This window comes from Cygnus atratus, chromosome 6 (assembly GCF_013377495.2).
Source record: "Cygnus atratus isolate AKBS03 ecotype Queensland, Australia chromosome 6, CAtr_DNAZoo_HiC_assembly, whole genome shotgun sequence".
NCBI classification, from domain to species: domain Eukaryota; kingdom Metazoa; phylum Chordata; class Aves; order Anseriformes; family Anatidae; genus Cygnus; species Cygnus atratus.
Window position 1 is genome coordinate 37,973,520 of NC_066367.1, and position 16,249 is coordinate 37,989,768.

Consider the following 16,249-nt stretch of genomic DNA (forward strand, 5'->3'; position numbering starts at 1 on the left):
CTAATATCGCTTGGTCTTGAAAATATGATATCCTTAATATACATTTTGCTTTAGGCATGAATAGTTCTTTATTACTTATTATTGTCATGTGGATTTTAAAGCTGAGCAGTAGCAGATTTAACCTTACTTAATGCCTTTATTATTCAAACCTTTTACAATGAAACTAGCCAGAGGATTCGTTATGTCACACCTAAGATGATGAGAAATCTCTCTCATTGCCTTTTCCTTGCACCAGCACTGGCTTTTTATAAGAACCTTTGCTGGTCAAGTTCAAAGCAGCGACCAGGCATGCAAATAATTCATGGCAGGTAAGATAGACTGGGACTTTCTTCTGTCAGCAGCAAGCCTTCAGCTCAGTTCATGCAGCAGCACGCAACTTTATCCTGACATTCAGTAACTCTTCTCTGTGGTCTCTTCTGCATTTTAGTTCCAGATCTCCATTATACTTTTCTGGTTTACTTACTCTATTTTGAAAGGAAGTTAAGTGGGGTAACTACCGAGTAGCTGTAGAAAACATCACTCTTTATATACCCTGTGAAGGTTCTGTGTTCATCACAGAACCAACTGACTGACTTCTATAGATTCCTCCCATTTCTGGTGTAGAAAAAACACGAATGAAAGCCTAAAAACAAAGTTTTAGGTATTTTATTTATTCTGTTAGCTTATTGGATTTTTTTTTTTTTGCTTCATCCTGGAACAGTCACAAAAAACGTATTGAAATTACTATTAAATGAGTGCGTTCAGATAAACATACTACAAATTAAATGTTATTGGAAAAAGACCAAAGTTAGCTTTAAGAAAATGTAGGTACATCAGGTTTACATTACGTGAATCTAAATGACTATCAATCTGTTACTTGCTTAATCTTATTCCACTATTCTGTGATTAAAATAACCACTTCTATACAACTTTTTATATATTAACAATACAAAATTCTTTAATGAGTCACAGCATACTCCAGTCTTACACTAAACCACCATAAAAGATCAAATGCATTCCAGGATTTCTTGTTTATATTCGCAATTAGCAGAATCAAACAAAGTCCGTGTCAGTGATACGCATGTCAAAGATAAATTGCCTTCCCCTTGTATTTCTCATTATAGCTATAATTTACTGAGCCTCTGCCTTAGTTAAGAATCAGTGAGAAAAAAGCAGTTGTTTGGTTTGTGTTTGGTTTTGTTTTGGTTCGTTTTGTTTTCCCTCTGTCATCCCTATGTGCAGGCATCAGGACATAAAATTCCTTGGTGTTTTTATATACCTACCTAATGATCCTACCTGTTTTTGAATTTGATTTTGTACAGCTGTAAGAAGCAGGCCATGGAGATTGTGCTGCTTCTTCGAGAGCATGTCTTACACGTTCATAAACTACTAAATTTTGGTATCTGACAATTATTTACTCTTCAGTCATTTTTTTATGTATGTTCTCTTTGTTCAGGAGGACTTTGATAATATTTCTGTCCTGAATTGCCTTATGCAAAACACTGCTTTTTTTTTTTCTAGTTGACTTGACTCTGTTAATCAAGTCTACCAGTTGTCTTTTTCAGCGTGGGGAAGCTGGTATTATTTCTGCCCTCTCTGTAAGTTTTGTCTATGCTGTTTTGTTTCTTCCTCTCCTTAATCCAGTGGTTGGTTTGCTGGTAGCCTTCTGTAAGCCGTTCTACTTAATGGAAGGCTAGATGATGCACTTGATGTCGTCCGTGTTCTTATTCGATGAAAGACATGGAGTAGGAAGTGTTGGGTAGAGGATGAGGATGGGTTGATTAGAGGATGAAGTCCTCTAATCCAGCCTCCTGCTTGATGTGCCATGTGAGCAGCAGTCGGTCAGGTCAGCTGTTGGTCTCACCAGTTGCATCTTCAAGGGCTGAGTTTCCCCAGCCTCTCTGGATTAGCTGCTCTAGAGCTGCACGGCCCTTCTGAATGAGCACCCACCCTGAAAATATTCGCAGCATTTACTGAGAGAAGGAGAGGCCAAACAATACTGACCCAAAAGCTATCCAAGGGAAAATTAGCGTATGTATTAAGCTTTGACGTGATTTAACTGGAATGGATGATTCCAGCTGAACAAGGACTTGTTCTATTTGTGCTTCCTTGTAAAGCATACATGCTGTTCCATCAACTGTCAACAGGTGCTCTGAATAAAATCCATTAATTGGTTTTATTACCTGGTGAAAGCACGGGGCTGAGTGATTTCTTAGTAAAACAGTGCTGCTGGTACCTGGATTTCTTCTTCGGGTTACTGTTTGTGAATACTCCGGTGGAATAAACTGAGAGAACTGTGCACAAAGGAACGTTACTAAAAACTGCTTTTTTCTAGAAACACAAAAAGAACGGATTCTAATGGTATAGCATTACTGGGAAATAACCAGTGGCCTTAGCGTCTGGATTAGCTGAGCTGCTGCACGCCAGTGGCTGCGCAGTGGTGTTTCCTCCCAAAGGTGATGCTCTCCTTACGCTTTGGATGCTCTCCTTACGCTTTGTGTGCGGCGCTGAGCTGAGCTGCTGTGCGATCCCCCTCTGAGGACGGCAGGAAAACTTCTCTGGTCCAGGCCAGGGGAGCACCGATGGGCAAAATTTTACAGGATCTTAGTTCTTGCTGCAAAATGGGACTCGTTTTCTTCTCTTTTTTCAACCAATAAAGTTGCATCCTAACTCCAGAGCATAATCCCAAAGGTGCCATTTAAAATGAGCTTTTTAAGCATCACAGAACTTTCCTTTAGCGATGTTGCACGTGGATGGGGTAGTACGGAGGAAACGTCAGCCTGCGTTCTCCTGCGGGAAGCTCTTACCTATCCAGCTGTGAACCTCGCCGGGGCAAGCAGCTGCCCCTGTGTGCGTACTCAGGGTGTGAAGGCTTGGCCCTCAGGCCTATACGTCGCTTTTCTCCACACCTCCACCATTATTTTTAGATTGCTTTTATCTTCAGAATGTCCCTGTTACGCGTATTCGACCTAACTGATTCTCCCTAAAATGACCGTTTCAGAGCAGGGCTGGCAAATGAGTTGCTTACTTAAACTGTTACCGTAACTCTAAATGTCACTTGCAGATGTTGCTTTATAGCTGGCTTAGGCCTTGTAGTGCATAATTAGGTGTTTATGCATGAGGTTTTAAGTACAAAAGTTCATCAGCGTTTGGAATTTTGACTCTTGGCTGTTTCCACATCCCAAACTATTCCACTCAAGTTGTTTTGCTTAAAATAAGGGCTTTTCACAGCTGCCATTAAGAAGCAGTGTTGGAGCCAGTCCTCACAAATTACTGTATTCTTTCCCTGATAAACAGTTTAGATGGCTACATAATAAAGGACCGCGTGGAAGTCAGAGGCTTGTGACATGAGAACTTTTTTCACCTTATGAATTAGTGATTTTGCCGTAACAGAATTTCCAGTGTCCTATTTTTGGATATGGAGATAATGATTTTCTGGTGGGAGTTAGAGAAGTCCGAGGGCCGTTTATCAGAGACTCTCCGGACTGGCTTCTTGGTGGAATGCTCACTTTCACTGAGGGTCGAAATTTTTGCTGAATAAACTAAATCGTTTGTGCACCTAACAGACCCAGCCACAACAGCTGTGTTACTGTTCCCCCTTTTCTCTCTGGGTTTTCTCACACTTCTTGAAACACGTTTGTCATGTTTTCTTGTTAAATCAGGTCCTAGTCCTAGCGACTACAGGTGACTGTCATGCCTCCATGGAACTGCAGGGATGGGATGGAAAGGGAGGAGGTCCATGGGGACTGCAGTCCGCCTGTGGGTTGCACTTTATGGGAGAGAAGCTGGAGAAAAATCATCTTGGTGTCGTTAGGCAGTAGTTAAGCTTTCAAGCAGGACTGTAATGTGAATAGTAAATACCAGTAATCTCAATTACTTCCTTTGCACTTGCCACATTTGTTTTTCTGTAGTAAAATCTTCTTTTAAAATCTTAATTATTTTTTTACTGGTTTTGATGCATGTCATCTCAGTTCTTGACTAAAAGCAGGAAGTACTGTGAAACTAAATATGAAATCTTAGGTGCCTTATGTCAAACCCTGTCTATGTGAGCTGTTAGAATGGTTGATAGAAGTCCTGACCTATCAAATTGCTCGAATTTTTCATTTTTGTTTCTTTGCAGTCCCAGTGGGTCTTTATTATCCTGCTTGGAGCAGGTGAAGACTTACTTGCTGACTGATGGAACATGCAAGTGTGGCCTAGAATGTCCTCTTGTTCTTCCCAAGGTAAAGAAATCATAATTCTGGATTTCTGTGCTGTTTGGATTATGAATTTCTGCTCTGTCAGCTAGTGACTTAATTTCTGTTCTCATCATCTATATAAAATGAGAGAAGTGCTATATGCCCAGAGATTGACCATAGAATGCAAACCATTAAATAGATCTCCTTTCTGCCTTCTCCCCGCATGGAAAAGATCTGGCTCAGTCTTTATAGTGGTTGAACATTTTCCTGTTACACTGGCAACCTACCGTCAACAGCACTGTGTTGATGTGTGAGGCTCGTACATGATAGCTTCAGCAGGAGTTGGTTTATGGAAGACTCCTAACTAGCTGCTAGGGTTGGGTTGACCCTATGTATTTTAGAGTAAACATAAATGTATGTAGTTATAACAGGTACTTTTAAATGTAATTTTTATAATATTTCCAAGAAGTGTTGAATCACTATAACACCCTGAAAAACACAATTTTATCATCTGCATGCAAATTGTAGCTCTTCTTTTCTTTCTAAACACAAAGCCATCTCAACCACCCATAGTCCTTTTTCCCTTCCTCCCCTTTATACTGGGGGGTGTTAAAATTCTCTGTTGCTAAATGACAACTTCTATGGCTCTGATGGCTTAGTATAAATATATTTGCTCTTTTTGTATTTCAAAACATGCTGTAAAGGTATCTCCTGGACAATGTAGGACCTTTCTAGCTGCTCTAAGGAACAGAGAAAAATTTAATTTCATGTAAAAAATTGTTGGGTTAGGTATATTTGGGGAGCCTGCTGGCTATAATCATTATTTTAAATGTTGGAATTTTTACTCTCAGGTCTTTAATTTTGATCCTGGAGCTGCTGTGAAGCAGAGAACTGCTGAAGATGTTAAAGCGGACGAAGATGTCACCAAACTATGCATACATAAAAGGAAAATTATTGCTGTGGCTACACTTCATAAAAGCATGGAAGCACCACATCCTTCACTAGTTCTAACCAGTCCTGGTGGTGGAACAAGTGAGTAAAATCATGCAGGATTATTTATTTAACTAATTTTGTATTTATAATTACTATACAAGAACACCCCCAAAATTCTTACCTATCTGTAATTGCAGTAGTAAACACTGAAGTTGAAAATGGAGGTAGTAATTAGAAAGATATAGGTAGGTAGAAAATGAGTCTAAAAAGCAGGTCATCCCAGACTAAGAGCACGATTTTCGTGGAAAAGATATCAGATTGTTCTAGACAAAGAAAATACATTAGCTCTCATCTTTTGGAACTGTAGTAATATGTCTGATATTCTGTCACATGGGAAATTAGAGAAGCTGAATAAAGTGATTATAAGGGGATTAGAATGTGGCTAAGGACTTAGCTAAATGGGAAATTGTATTGCAAGGCAGAATATACAGCTAGAGAAGATCTCCACTGTAATTTCTCAAGGATTATTTGTTAGGTCCAACCCGGATTAGCATTTTAATTATCCATATCAACAAAAATGAAGTAATTTGTTGATGGATGAAACTGATAGGTGCTATCAAAACACGAGAAGATCCAAACGTTGAAAAACTGGGGGATCATTGACACCTGGAGTGAAAGGAAAGGTATAGCAACAAATCCTGTTAACTGTAAGGTTATTCACCTGGGGACTAGTGAAAAAAGCTATTAGCTGTAAATTATTGAGAAAGAGGACCTAGATATACTAACTGATCAAAGATGCCTGTGGGCAGTACCAGATGGCAGTATGGTGCAGATCAATGTGATTCTAAGACAGAGAAGTACAAATGTCTTTGAATGCTTGCTGCCTTCCTGTGCTGCTGTTCTCGCTAGAGGCACTCAAACTGAAATAGAGCAGAGGCTCTTCTATTAAGCAAGTGCAAAACCTGTTTTATGAAAGTCATCTAAAAGCGCTTAGCTTGTTTAGCCCACCAAAATGGTGCCTGAAAGGAGATACAGTCGCTGTCAATAAAGACATCAAGAGAATGGCCACCAGAAAGCGACTTAAACTAAAGGACAAAGTTATCACTGAAAGAAACAGATACAAAACCAGAGTTGCATAGAAAAGTAAACTGAAAATTAGGTACTTTCTGAGGATTACAAGAAAAGGTTCTGAAGCAGTCTTACAAATCCAAGTAGTTAGGATGAAGGAGTGAAGTTACTTTTAAGATAGAGCTTTGTAAGTTTATGGTTATATACTGTGATGCCTACAACATCTGGGAAATGATCCTTGATATTCTGAGAGATCTTTGCATCCTTGCATTGCTGTAATAATGGTGGGCTAGTTGCTAAGCCCTCTGTGGCCTGAATAAAAGTGGAAAACTTTAAGGATATAAAAATAAATCATTTTAGTTATGTAGACAGTACTAAGATACCAGTGACGTTCATAGTACTGAGGTACTGTTGCACTTTGAGATTGCCTTATATGATTTTAAAACTTCAATTTTTTTTGCAATGTATATTTGTTTTAAGACTGAATAGTACAATTTCCCAAATTACTATGCATTTTCCTTATTATTTTTTATTATTCTTTATTATCTCTACTTAAATTACATTTCTTTTTTTTGAAAAATAAAGGGCAAAATTAAGGAGGGGAAACATACATATTTAAGATATGAACGTACTCATTACATCTTCTCTATTGATCAGAATTTTGTCCATCAAGTGAAGAATAATACAATTGCCTTTGTAAACAGAATGTCATTTCAGTTGTGTGCACGTAAGTTTGTTCATATGCTTAGGTCAAGCATTAAATGTGGGGGTTCCTGTACATATTATGTTTTGTAGTTCAATCTTGAGATTTCTCCCCAGAATGAGACTTAAGTTATATTTTGAGAAAAGGAACGTGTTTGTTTCTGTCATGATGTAGCTGGTTGAGTAAATAGAATGAAGGCAGGACTTTCAGCGCCATTTGTCTCCTATGGCTAGAGAGAAGGAAAGAAGGGAACTGAGTTCTTGTGAGCAGGGGAATTTAAAGGTACCTCTGAATTCATTTGAACATGAAATGTAGCTCACTACTCAAGTTTAAGTTTGCATATTCAGAGGCTGCATGCCAAGAATGTATTCATTTTCCTTTGCTGAGCTCACACTGCAAACTGAATTACAAATTCCCAGAGCAGTAAAGCTGGCAGAAAGTCCATCAGACTTGGAGCTGCCTGTGAAGGGTATTCTGAAAATAAAATATTGAAAAAATATTTATTTCTTAAACAAAACTGATATTAGTGGGTAGAAAAGGAAAGTAATCTGGTGCATGTTGGAAGGTCTAGTCCCAACACAGTAATTTTTTCCATAGCATAGGGGTTCACACATGCACATATAAATACCCTCAAAGGCTTTATCCTTAAAACAAATATAAAAGGTAAAGCCCATTCTTGAATTTAGTACTTGATACCAAATTAATTTTTTTGCAGAAGCTGCAGGAAAAGCCTTAATTCAGTGAAATATTGCAGGACATTATATAATGTGCTCACCTTTTTAGCAAAGCAGTTCCCAAGAAGAGATTAACTCAGAAGACTGACACTCGGTGCCTGCGGTGCCAGTGAGTGATGCAGAGCAGCAGGGACGCTGCACCCTGCCTAGCTCAGCCATGTCCTCTTAGATCTGTGCAATTAAGTGCTCTGCTGAATAGAAATCCAGGCCAAAGTTGTATGGCACGGTTCCCCATTCATCCTCATCAGGTACAACATTTGGGGCAGGACTTTTTGTCTGTAGGGCAAGGGGAAATTAGTCTAAACCCTTCTTGGACCTTGTTCCTCCTATACTCAATAGATGGTGCCAGAGGCTCCTGTTCCCTGCGATAGTTCTGCCAGCTCTTCTAGCTGGCGCTGTAGCTGAAGTGATGATGCTGGAGATTCAGGTGTAGGACACTGGAAATGATCGATGGTTAGAGAGAAGATTGAAAAGAGGGGGGAATAATAAAAATAAAATAACTTCAGGAATTGATGTTGTGGACGGATAGTGCTGAAATACATTTATGTGCCTAGCAAGCGTGCTTAAACCTAAGAAGCACAAGATCTAAAGATGTCCATATTTATGCAGGCTTTATATGGAAAATGGAGTTGTGGTCTGTGCAATTGCAGTATGCAGTAGGGTAGCGTGCACCATTCCAGAAACGGTTTGGTGATTTAGCCATTATTTTTGCTTAAGGAAAAGTTTAGCCAAAAGTCTTTTATGAATGTTTTCACACACAGTAGTTGTGCACTGAAATGTGTGATACCAGACTTCAAAATAGTAATTGTTGTGTTTCTAATACCAGGTGCAACTCCGGTAGTTCCTACTCGAGCAGCAACTCCGAGATCGATGAGGAATAAATCACATGAAGGAATTACAAATTCTGTGATGCCAGAATGTAAGACTCCTTTCAAGTTGATGATTGGGGCATCTAATGCCATGGGTAGGCTTTATGTGCAAGAAATGGCTGGAAGCCAGCAACAAGAACTTCATTCTGTCTATCCTAGGCAGAGATTGGGTAGTAATGAACTTGGACAGAAGTCTCCATATCGTGGCAGTCATGGTGGGATGCCCAGTCCAGCTTCATCAGGATCGCAGATATATGGAGATGGCTCAATCTCTCCTAGGACTGACCCACTTGGAAGCCCTGATGTTTTCACAAGGAACAATCCCAGTTTTCATGGAGCACCCAACTCAAGTCCTATTCACATGAACAGGACACCTCTGTCTCCACCATCAGTAATGCTACATGGTTCTCCCATACAGTCATCCTGTGCAATGGCTGGAAGGACTAATATACCTCTTTCCCCAACCTTGACCACAAAAAGCCCTGTAATGAAAAAAACCATGTGTAATTTTTCAACTGGTATGGAAATACCACGAGCAATGTTCCACCATAAACCACCCCAAGGTCCGCCCCCACCTCCTCCACCACCTTCTTGTGCTCTTCAGAAAAAGCCATTAACATCAGAAAAGGATCCACTTGGCATACTTGACCCTATTCCTAGCAAACCAGTCAATCAGAATCCTGTTATCATTAACCCAACTACTTTCCATTCAAATGTCCACTCTCAGGTACCCGTGATGAATGTAAGCATGCCTCCTGCTGTCGTCCCTTTGCCAAGTAATCTTCCTTTGCCAACGGTAAAACCCGGTCACATGAACCATGGAAGTCATGTTCAAAGAGTTCAACATTCAGCTTCAACCTCCCTGTCTCCTTCGCCAGTGACGTCCCCCGTTCATATGATGGGATCCGGGATTGGAAGGATCGAGGCTTCTCCCCAAAGATCACGTTCTTCTTCCACGTCATCAGATCATGGAAATTTCCTGCTGCCTCCAGTAGGACCGCAGTCATCTTGTACTGGTATGAAAGTTCCTCCCCGGTCCCCAAGGTCAACAATAGGGTCACCAAGACCATCTATGCCATCTAGCCCTTCCACCAAGCACGATGGACTTAATCAATACAAGGACATCCCTAACCCATTAATTGCTGGAATGAGTAATGTATTAAATCCTCCAAACAATGCAGTTTTTTCTACTGCATCGGCTGGAAGCGGTTCTTTGAAGAGTCAGCCTGGTTTGCTGGGAATGCCTTTAAATCAGATCTTGAACCAGCACAATGCTGCCTCTTTTCCAGCAAGTAGTTTACTCTCAGCAGCAGCCAAAGCACAGCTAGCAAATCAAAATAAACTTGCTGGTAACAACAACAGCAGTAGCAATTCTGGACCTGTTGCCAGCGGTGGCAACAACGAAGGACATAGCACTTTAAATACCATGTTCCCTCCTGCTGCCAATGTGCTTCTACCAACGACTGAAGGGCAAAGTGGTCGAGCAGCACTGAGAGATAAGTTGATGTCTCAGCAAAAAGATCCTCTGAGAAAAAGAAAGCAGCCAACCACCACGGTGTTGAGTTTGCTGAGACAGTCTCAGTTGGAGAGTTCTGGAGTTTCCAAAGCTGGATCTGATTTGATAAGGAAGCAAAGTCAAAGCTCGTTTCCCATCAGCTCTATGTCCCAGTTACTTCAGTCCATGAGTTGTCAAAGCTCTCACATGAGCAGCAATAGTACCACCAGTTGTGGGAGCTCAAATACTGTTTTGCCTTGCTCTGGTAACCAGATGCATTTCGCAGACACCAGTATGAATTCTGGCACTCTTCAGAACTCGCTGGCGCAGAGTTTACCGTTACGAGGGGAAGGTCTGCACTGCCAGAACACAAACACTAACTTTGTCCATGGTACTAGCCCAGGCACAGCCAACCATCTCGCAGGTTTAATAAATCAGATGCAGGCTAGCGGGAGCTGTGGGATGCTCAGTCAGTCAGGAATGGCTTTAGGAAATTCATTACATCCGAACCCACCTCAGTCAAGAATCCAGGCATCCTCCACTCCAGTGATACCAAACAGCATTGCTAGCAGCTGTAATCAAACAAGTCCTGAAGCAGGTATGTCTCCTTTTAAAAGGATCCCCCTATGTTTGACTGTTTGGAAATATATGATGACTGTTTTTAAATGGGTTCCTTTTACTTACCTACTTTCTAAATTTGAGTTTGCCAGTATGAAAAGTATGCCTATTTCCTGCTAATATCCAGATACTCAGAAATAAAACAAAGAAAAAAGAGCGGTAGCCTAAAATATATCTCCCTTTTTCCGAACAAAACCATCCCGGCCTCCTTCCTGTTATGACTCTTGCTTTTCTTAACTTCTACACCCTGTTCATAAATAAAATCCGTGCACTTTTGTACACACCTAGACCTCAGTTGTTGTCTCTTGCCCAAATAAATTGTTTTTCTGCATCATGCCGTGCTACTTCAACCCTGGAAGGCTGTGGCTAACCTGGTAGTTTATGTCCACGTGTTATACAATGTTCTTTATTACTTGCATTAAATAGTTAGTTGTTGTCCAAGATTGAAGCAGATACTAGGAATATAAAAGTTTTCAAAGTAACCTTTTTGGGGTGCAGGGAGCGGGAGTGCAAAGTCTGTGTTTGCCTTTATCGTGGTAATTTTGCCGTGCTGGTAATTAAATGGTTGAATAAACTGTGTATTCAGTTGGAAGAGTGTAGCGGGATTTCCTGATTTGTTCATCAGTGAAGACGTTGAGGGGAAGCAGGTATGCCACTGGTACTGTCTTTGGACTGGTTAATGGTAAAAGGGGACAGATCAAAAATGTTTATTTCATTTGACGACTGTTGGCTGAACAAAGTATGAGTTTTTGAAAGGTAATACTATGTTAATTTCTTAAGCGGGAAAGAAAACCTTTGATATTTCCGTTTTTCAGCTTGGTTATCTGTCAAAGTATGTGTTTGATACAATCATAGCCAAACCACATCAGGTCGAATGAAAGTGGCCATAAGCGTGCAAGCTGTCCGTGTCATTCAGCCAAGAAAGCACCTGATATGTATTCCCGATCTTTCTCTAAGAGAGCTGTTTATTCTTTGAAATACAGAACTGAATTAAATAGCTAAAAAATACTTTTACAAAGTCCTGCTGATCATACTTGCTAGTGACTTCTAAGGGTTTCTCTCTGTTCCTGGGGAAATGAGGCATTTCTTCCTCAGCTGTCTCAGTGGTCTGTGTCACAAGCAAGCAGCTATTAATCCTGGCACGGCTGTTTTGCCTTGTCATGCTGACAAAGAAGTTTGCCTTGTATATTCTTTCTATTCTGAGACCTTGTACTCTCCTGTGAACAGAACAAAGGTCTCGTTTTGCCAAGGAGCCTGCTTCCGTGTCCCTCTAAGCATACCACAAAATCTCTTTTGCAAGAGCTCTGGGTTTCCCCCTCTTTTGAGGCCAGTGGGGATCAGTGGTGTGGGTTCTCCCGGACTGTCACTGTCCACACAGCTGAAGAAAGCTGTGCAGTTATTGCAACGTGGGACTGCTTTGCCCTGCAGAGGACAGAAGAGACTGAACGTTATGTGAGATAAGAGCCCGTGTGCCAGCAGTTGCCATCAAGAAGCTGAGCAGTAGCCATTTGCCTCATGTGGGGAAAGGGTTGGCAAGGTTCGAGATCCCTGCAGGAAATTCAGGCTGGAACTGATCAACAGAGGTTTTGTACTGTCTAAAAGTTTTCAATAAAATGTTTTGCAAAGGCTATTAAAGTGGGCTTCTGAGAAGCGAAATTCCTCCCGGTGTGGGATCTTCTTGTTCCTGCTCCATCGCTGTGACCCCAGCCCCGTGCTGCAGCCGTGCCCCGCTGCTAGGCGCAGGCACCGCTCGTGAGAGCTGTCCTCAGGCTGGTGGCATGGCCGTCATCATCGCTCCTCGTGCAGGGCCGTGCTTCAGAATGATGGCCCTTGTCTTCAGGCAAGCTGAGTTCCTTCCCGAGAAGACAAATGTTTGTATGAGGAAGAGACAGTAGTGGCATCGGCTCTCAGACTCCTGTGGGACAGCAGCAGCACAACGAGTCCGTACAATGTGCAAGCACACCGGGCTGCACGCTGCTGTTAGAGGCTATTGGCAAGCCCCGTGAAGTAAGGCTTCAACACAAACAGCCAGTTCGGTCCTCATCGATACACGAATATGTAACCCAATGTGGGAAATCCTGCTCTGCTCTCTGCAGGCTTCTGATTTACCTGAAACCTTCTTTCAAGCAACTCAAGTTAAACCAGAGAAGGATGGCGTTTCTGGTACCCTGGAGATAACTGTTAGAATTATAGCAGTATAATTGTAGGGGCTTAACACTTTTTTTCATCCAAATGAAAATTGGTAATTCCATGTAGTCTGCTGCTGTTCTGTTCCTCACTGCTGATGGGGTTTGTTTCATCAGTTCTGATGCTTGTAAAATACATACAGCCTGCATATATCCATATATTTTTTTCTGAATATCCATGATGGCTAGAAGCCTAGAGACCCATTTTCTTTTTAAGATGAAATTTCAGAAGCCGGTGCCCTTGCGTGATTCCCAGAGACAAGGCCCTAGCACGGTGCATAAACCTTCATCCAGCCTCCTGCCTGAGTCATCGCGGAGGCATGTGGCTCGGCATCACGTCTGAGCCTAATCCACTGCCTGGGAACACCCAGATAGGATATTTTGCTATGTTTGCAGTAGGATGGAAGCATCCTTGCCTTGAACCAAGTGTGAAATGTTAAGAATTTTGCTTTAATGGTAACCTTTAAAAATAAAAGTTTGTTGCTAGTCTGCGTTCAATGGTGTAGAATGTGACCAAAATGCTAAGAGGTGTGTTACGAATTGTTCCGCACAGAGCCGTAGCGGGTTGGCAATTTTGGTGTATGAGTTTTGTTGTGTCAAACATGCAGAAGGAGCCGTGTGTACAGAGGTTTAGCTGAATAAGTCATCCTCAGGAAACTCGCGTTCATATTTGAGTTTGTGGCTTTTTTTTTTTTGCTTTGTTTCTATGTATTTTAATTGCTAAATCTGTTTTCTGTTTGTGTGCCAGTATTGAGAACAGCTACTAATCAGAGAATAGTTCCGGAGAGAAAAGGCTGCGAATCACCACAATTAGATGGCTGCTTATTGCCTGAGCTTTTAGTTATACTTTAACCACACGGACCGGGTTTCGTTCTGGCTTTTGTTTTCTTTTTCCAGATAATATCATTAGTTTCCAGGTGATTTTCAGTGTGAGTGTGATGGAATTAAAAACGAATAAATGTAAAAATTAAAATTTCTGTTTATGCAGTAGAGAGCTTTTTTACTTTTCCCATTTTGAGCCCTTGAAAACCTATTATGCTTAATTAATTTTTATGAACAACACCTGCCTTATACTATACTATAGTATTTGGGTTGCAAAACACTTTTATAGCAGCAGTCCTATAGGAGGAGCTAGCATCAAATCTGCATGGGTTATTTACAGCTATTCATTTTGGAAAAAGGCCATTTTTCTGCAAGGAGACTGGGTTCCAGACTCGTTTTTTCTGATGAGTAGTGTCAGTATTTCTGTCAAACTCTGACATGGAATTTTCTCATTATGAATCGAGTCCTCAGACTTCTGATACAAACTGAAGGCACTATCCAATTTGCTAATTCGGCGGCTTTAAGATTTATTCCTTAAGCCCCTTTGCCTCCCAGAAGCAGGCTTTGTATTTGTGTGATGTTTGTAAAAAGGGGCCGCATCTCTGTGCCACACACCTTACTGCTGAGGCAATTTCTTTCTTGCTGTTTGGATGTGCAGCTAGTTCAGAAGTTCACTGGGTGTAAGTGGTGAGCATTTAGCATCGCAAATCCTGCTAGGAACGCAAAATGTCTAAAGGAGGGGATAGAGGTAAACAAGTGAAAAAGTATTTGGGAGTGAAAGCTACAATATGGCTGATGAGGGAAGTCAAGGAAGCTAATAGAGTAACCGTAGCTAAATGGAACCAAGGCAATAAAAGATCTCCGATATCAGAACATCAGAAACTATAGAGAAACTATAAATCTACAAGTTTAATAGTGACAAATAGAGGACAGATTTGGAGGAAAAAAAGTATTGAAGCAATATCCCTTCCTTAGATTCAGAACAATAAAATTTTACTAGTGAATTTTACAGAATAGGAAAAGTTCCCAGATGTATTTAAATAGGAGGAACACAGGAGAGCAATGCAAATCGGTTCGGAGCTTCTCTCCTACTCAAACAGAATTTATTTTAGTACAGTCAAGTATGGCGTAATGTAATTGGGAATGTTGCCTTGGAAAACAGTGACTCAAGGAAGGGTTTCGGGAGCCTTTGATTTAATAGCCTTAATGCAAGCGGTCAGATCAGTGACGCTGCAAAACAGAAGGAAGGAAAGCGAAGCTGGGCAGGAACTCGGAAGCACAAAACCCAGAAGTGCACGGGGGAACTTGGGGTGCTCCTGGCTCTGTGCGCAGCTTGAGAAAGCCAGAGCTGGGATGTGGTGGTGTGCTGAGTGGTCGCTTCTCGTGAAAGATACAGAAATACTGGAGATTTCGAAGGAGGACCATTTAACTGATCTGGGTGGCTGTAGATCAGACCATGAGCGCTGAGGGCTGTCTGCTGTGCCTCCCAGAAGAGCCCGAACCAGGCTTGAAACCATGAAACCATGCAAAACTCATGAAAACCATGAAAACTCATGAAACCATGAGCTTGTCAGCAGGTCAGGTGCCAGGGAGTCGAGCTGGATGCAGATTTTTCCAGCCCTTGGGAATGCCCTGCAGCCTGCTCTTTTACACAAGTATGGCTATAGCCATGGTACCACTGCCGATAGGTATTTATACTTGGACAGTGTCCGAAAAGGTGGAGGCCTGAATTACTTAGGTCAGGTCGGTGGTTGGGCTTGGTGGGGTTGGACTTGATGGTCTGGAAGGTCTTTTCCAACCTGGGTGGTTCTGTGACTGTGGGATTTTTACTCTGTTGACAGAAGTTCAATGACAACATCCAGTGGGCAGAAAGCTGGTAAATTCAGCATCAAAGAGGTGAATGGTTTCCTTCTTGTGAGAATGCCAGGCATTGAAACACGCTAGCACAGGACGTGTTGGGTATACCAACAAAGAGTCTTAACGAAATTTCACAGCCTAAGTGTGCACAGACTCTTTCTGACCAGTAATGATGGTCGCATTTGATCTTAGGATCTGTTCAGATCAGTCCCCCCTCTTATTGCCCCTTTACTGAACTTAGGAAAGCAAAGAGGACTGCAGTGCTTCCACACTGACTGCTCAGATCATTTATATCTGTGTTAACTATTATAACCAGCCTCGTGTATCAGGATTTCATCCTGATGCAACCTGAAGGGCTCATGTAAGATTTTTTTTCTGCCGAACTTAGAGTTGGCTGGAGTATTCCAAGTGGAGCCATCAGGGATTGTCTTCCCCTGGCAGAATCAGAAATGAACTTGTTGATAATCAGATCGCCATTCAGAGGAAAAATACCTTCAAATCAGACCGGCCTTTGCCTTTTTCTTCTTCACCAGCATGGGGTACGGTCTTGAGGGCATGTCCCAGTTCTCTACCGTTTGTAATGGGTTGTTTTCTCTTGCTTTTTGCCTCCAGTGCAAAGCTAAGTCTCCCGAGGAATGAATTGCTTCAGTCTAACTAAAGCATTTGTCCTTAATCTACATGAAAAATACAGATCTGTGGTACAAACTGCATAGGGTATGGCGAGAGGGTATTTTAGAATATGTCACCTTAAAGGTGTACAAAGCGGCATATTCTTATATGTGAGCCTCTGGATTTGCTCCCCAGGAT

At 41.5% G+C, this 16,249-nt stretch overlaps 1 protein-coding gene across 2 annotated transcripts in view; it reads left to right on the plus strand.

Moving 5' to 3' along the window:
- The window catches only part of MBD5 (methyl-CpG binding domain protein 5), a 139,165-nt gene that overhangs the window by 91,348 nt on the left and 31,568 nt on the right, over positions 1–16,249 (plus strand). Inside the window, exons 7-9 of one of the 2 annotated variants that reach the window (XM_050711630.1) lie at positions 4,100–4,202; positions 5,009–5,189; positions 8,422–10,557. In XM_050711630.1, the coding sequence (XP_050567587.1) occupies positions 4,100–4,202; positions 5,009–5,189; positions 8,422–10,557 (2,420 nt within the window). Of the gene's footprint in view, positions 1–4,099; positions 4,203–5,008; positions 5,190–8,421; positions 10,558–16,249 lie in introns of those variants that run through there. The other variant, XM_035566075.2, reaches the window with a different exon arrangement.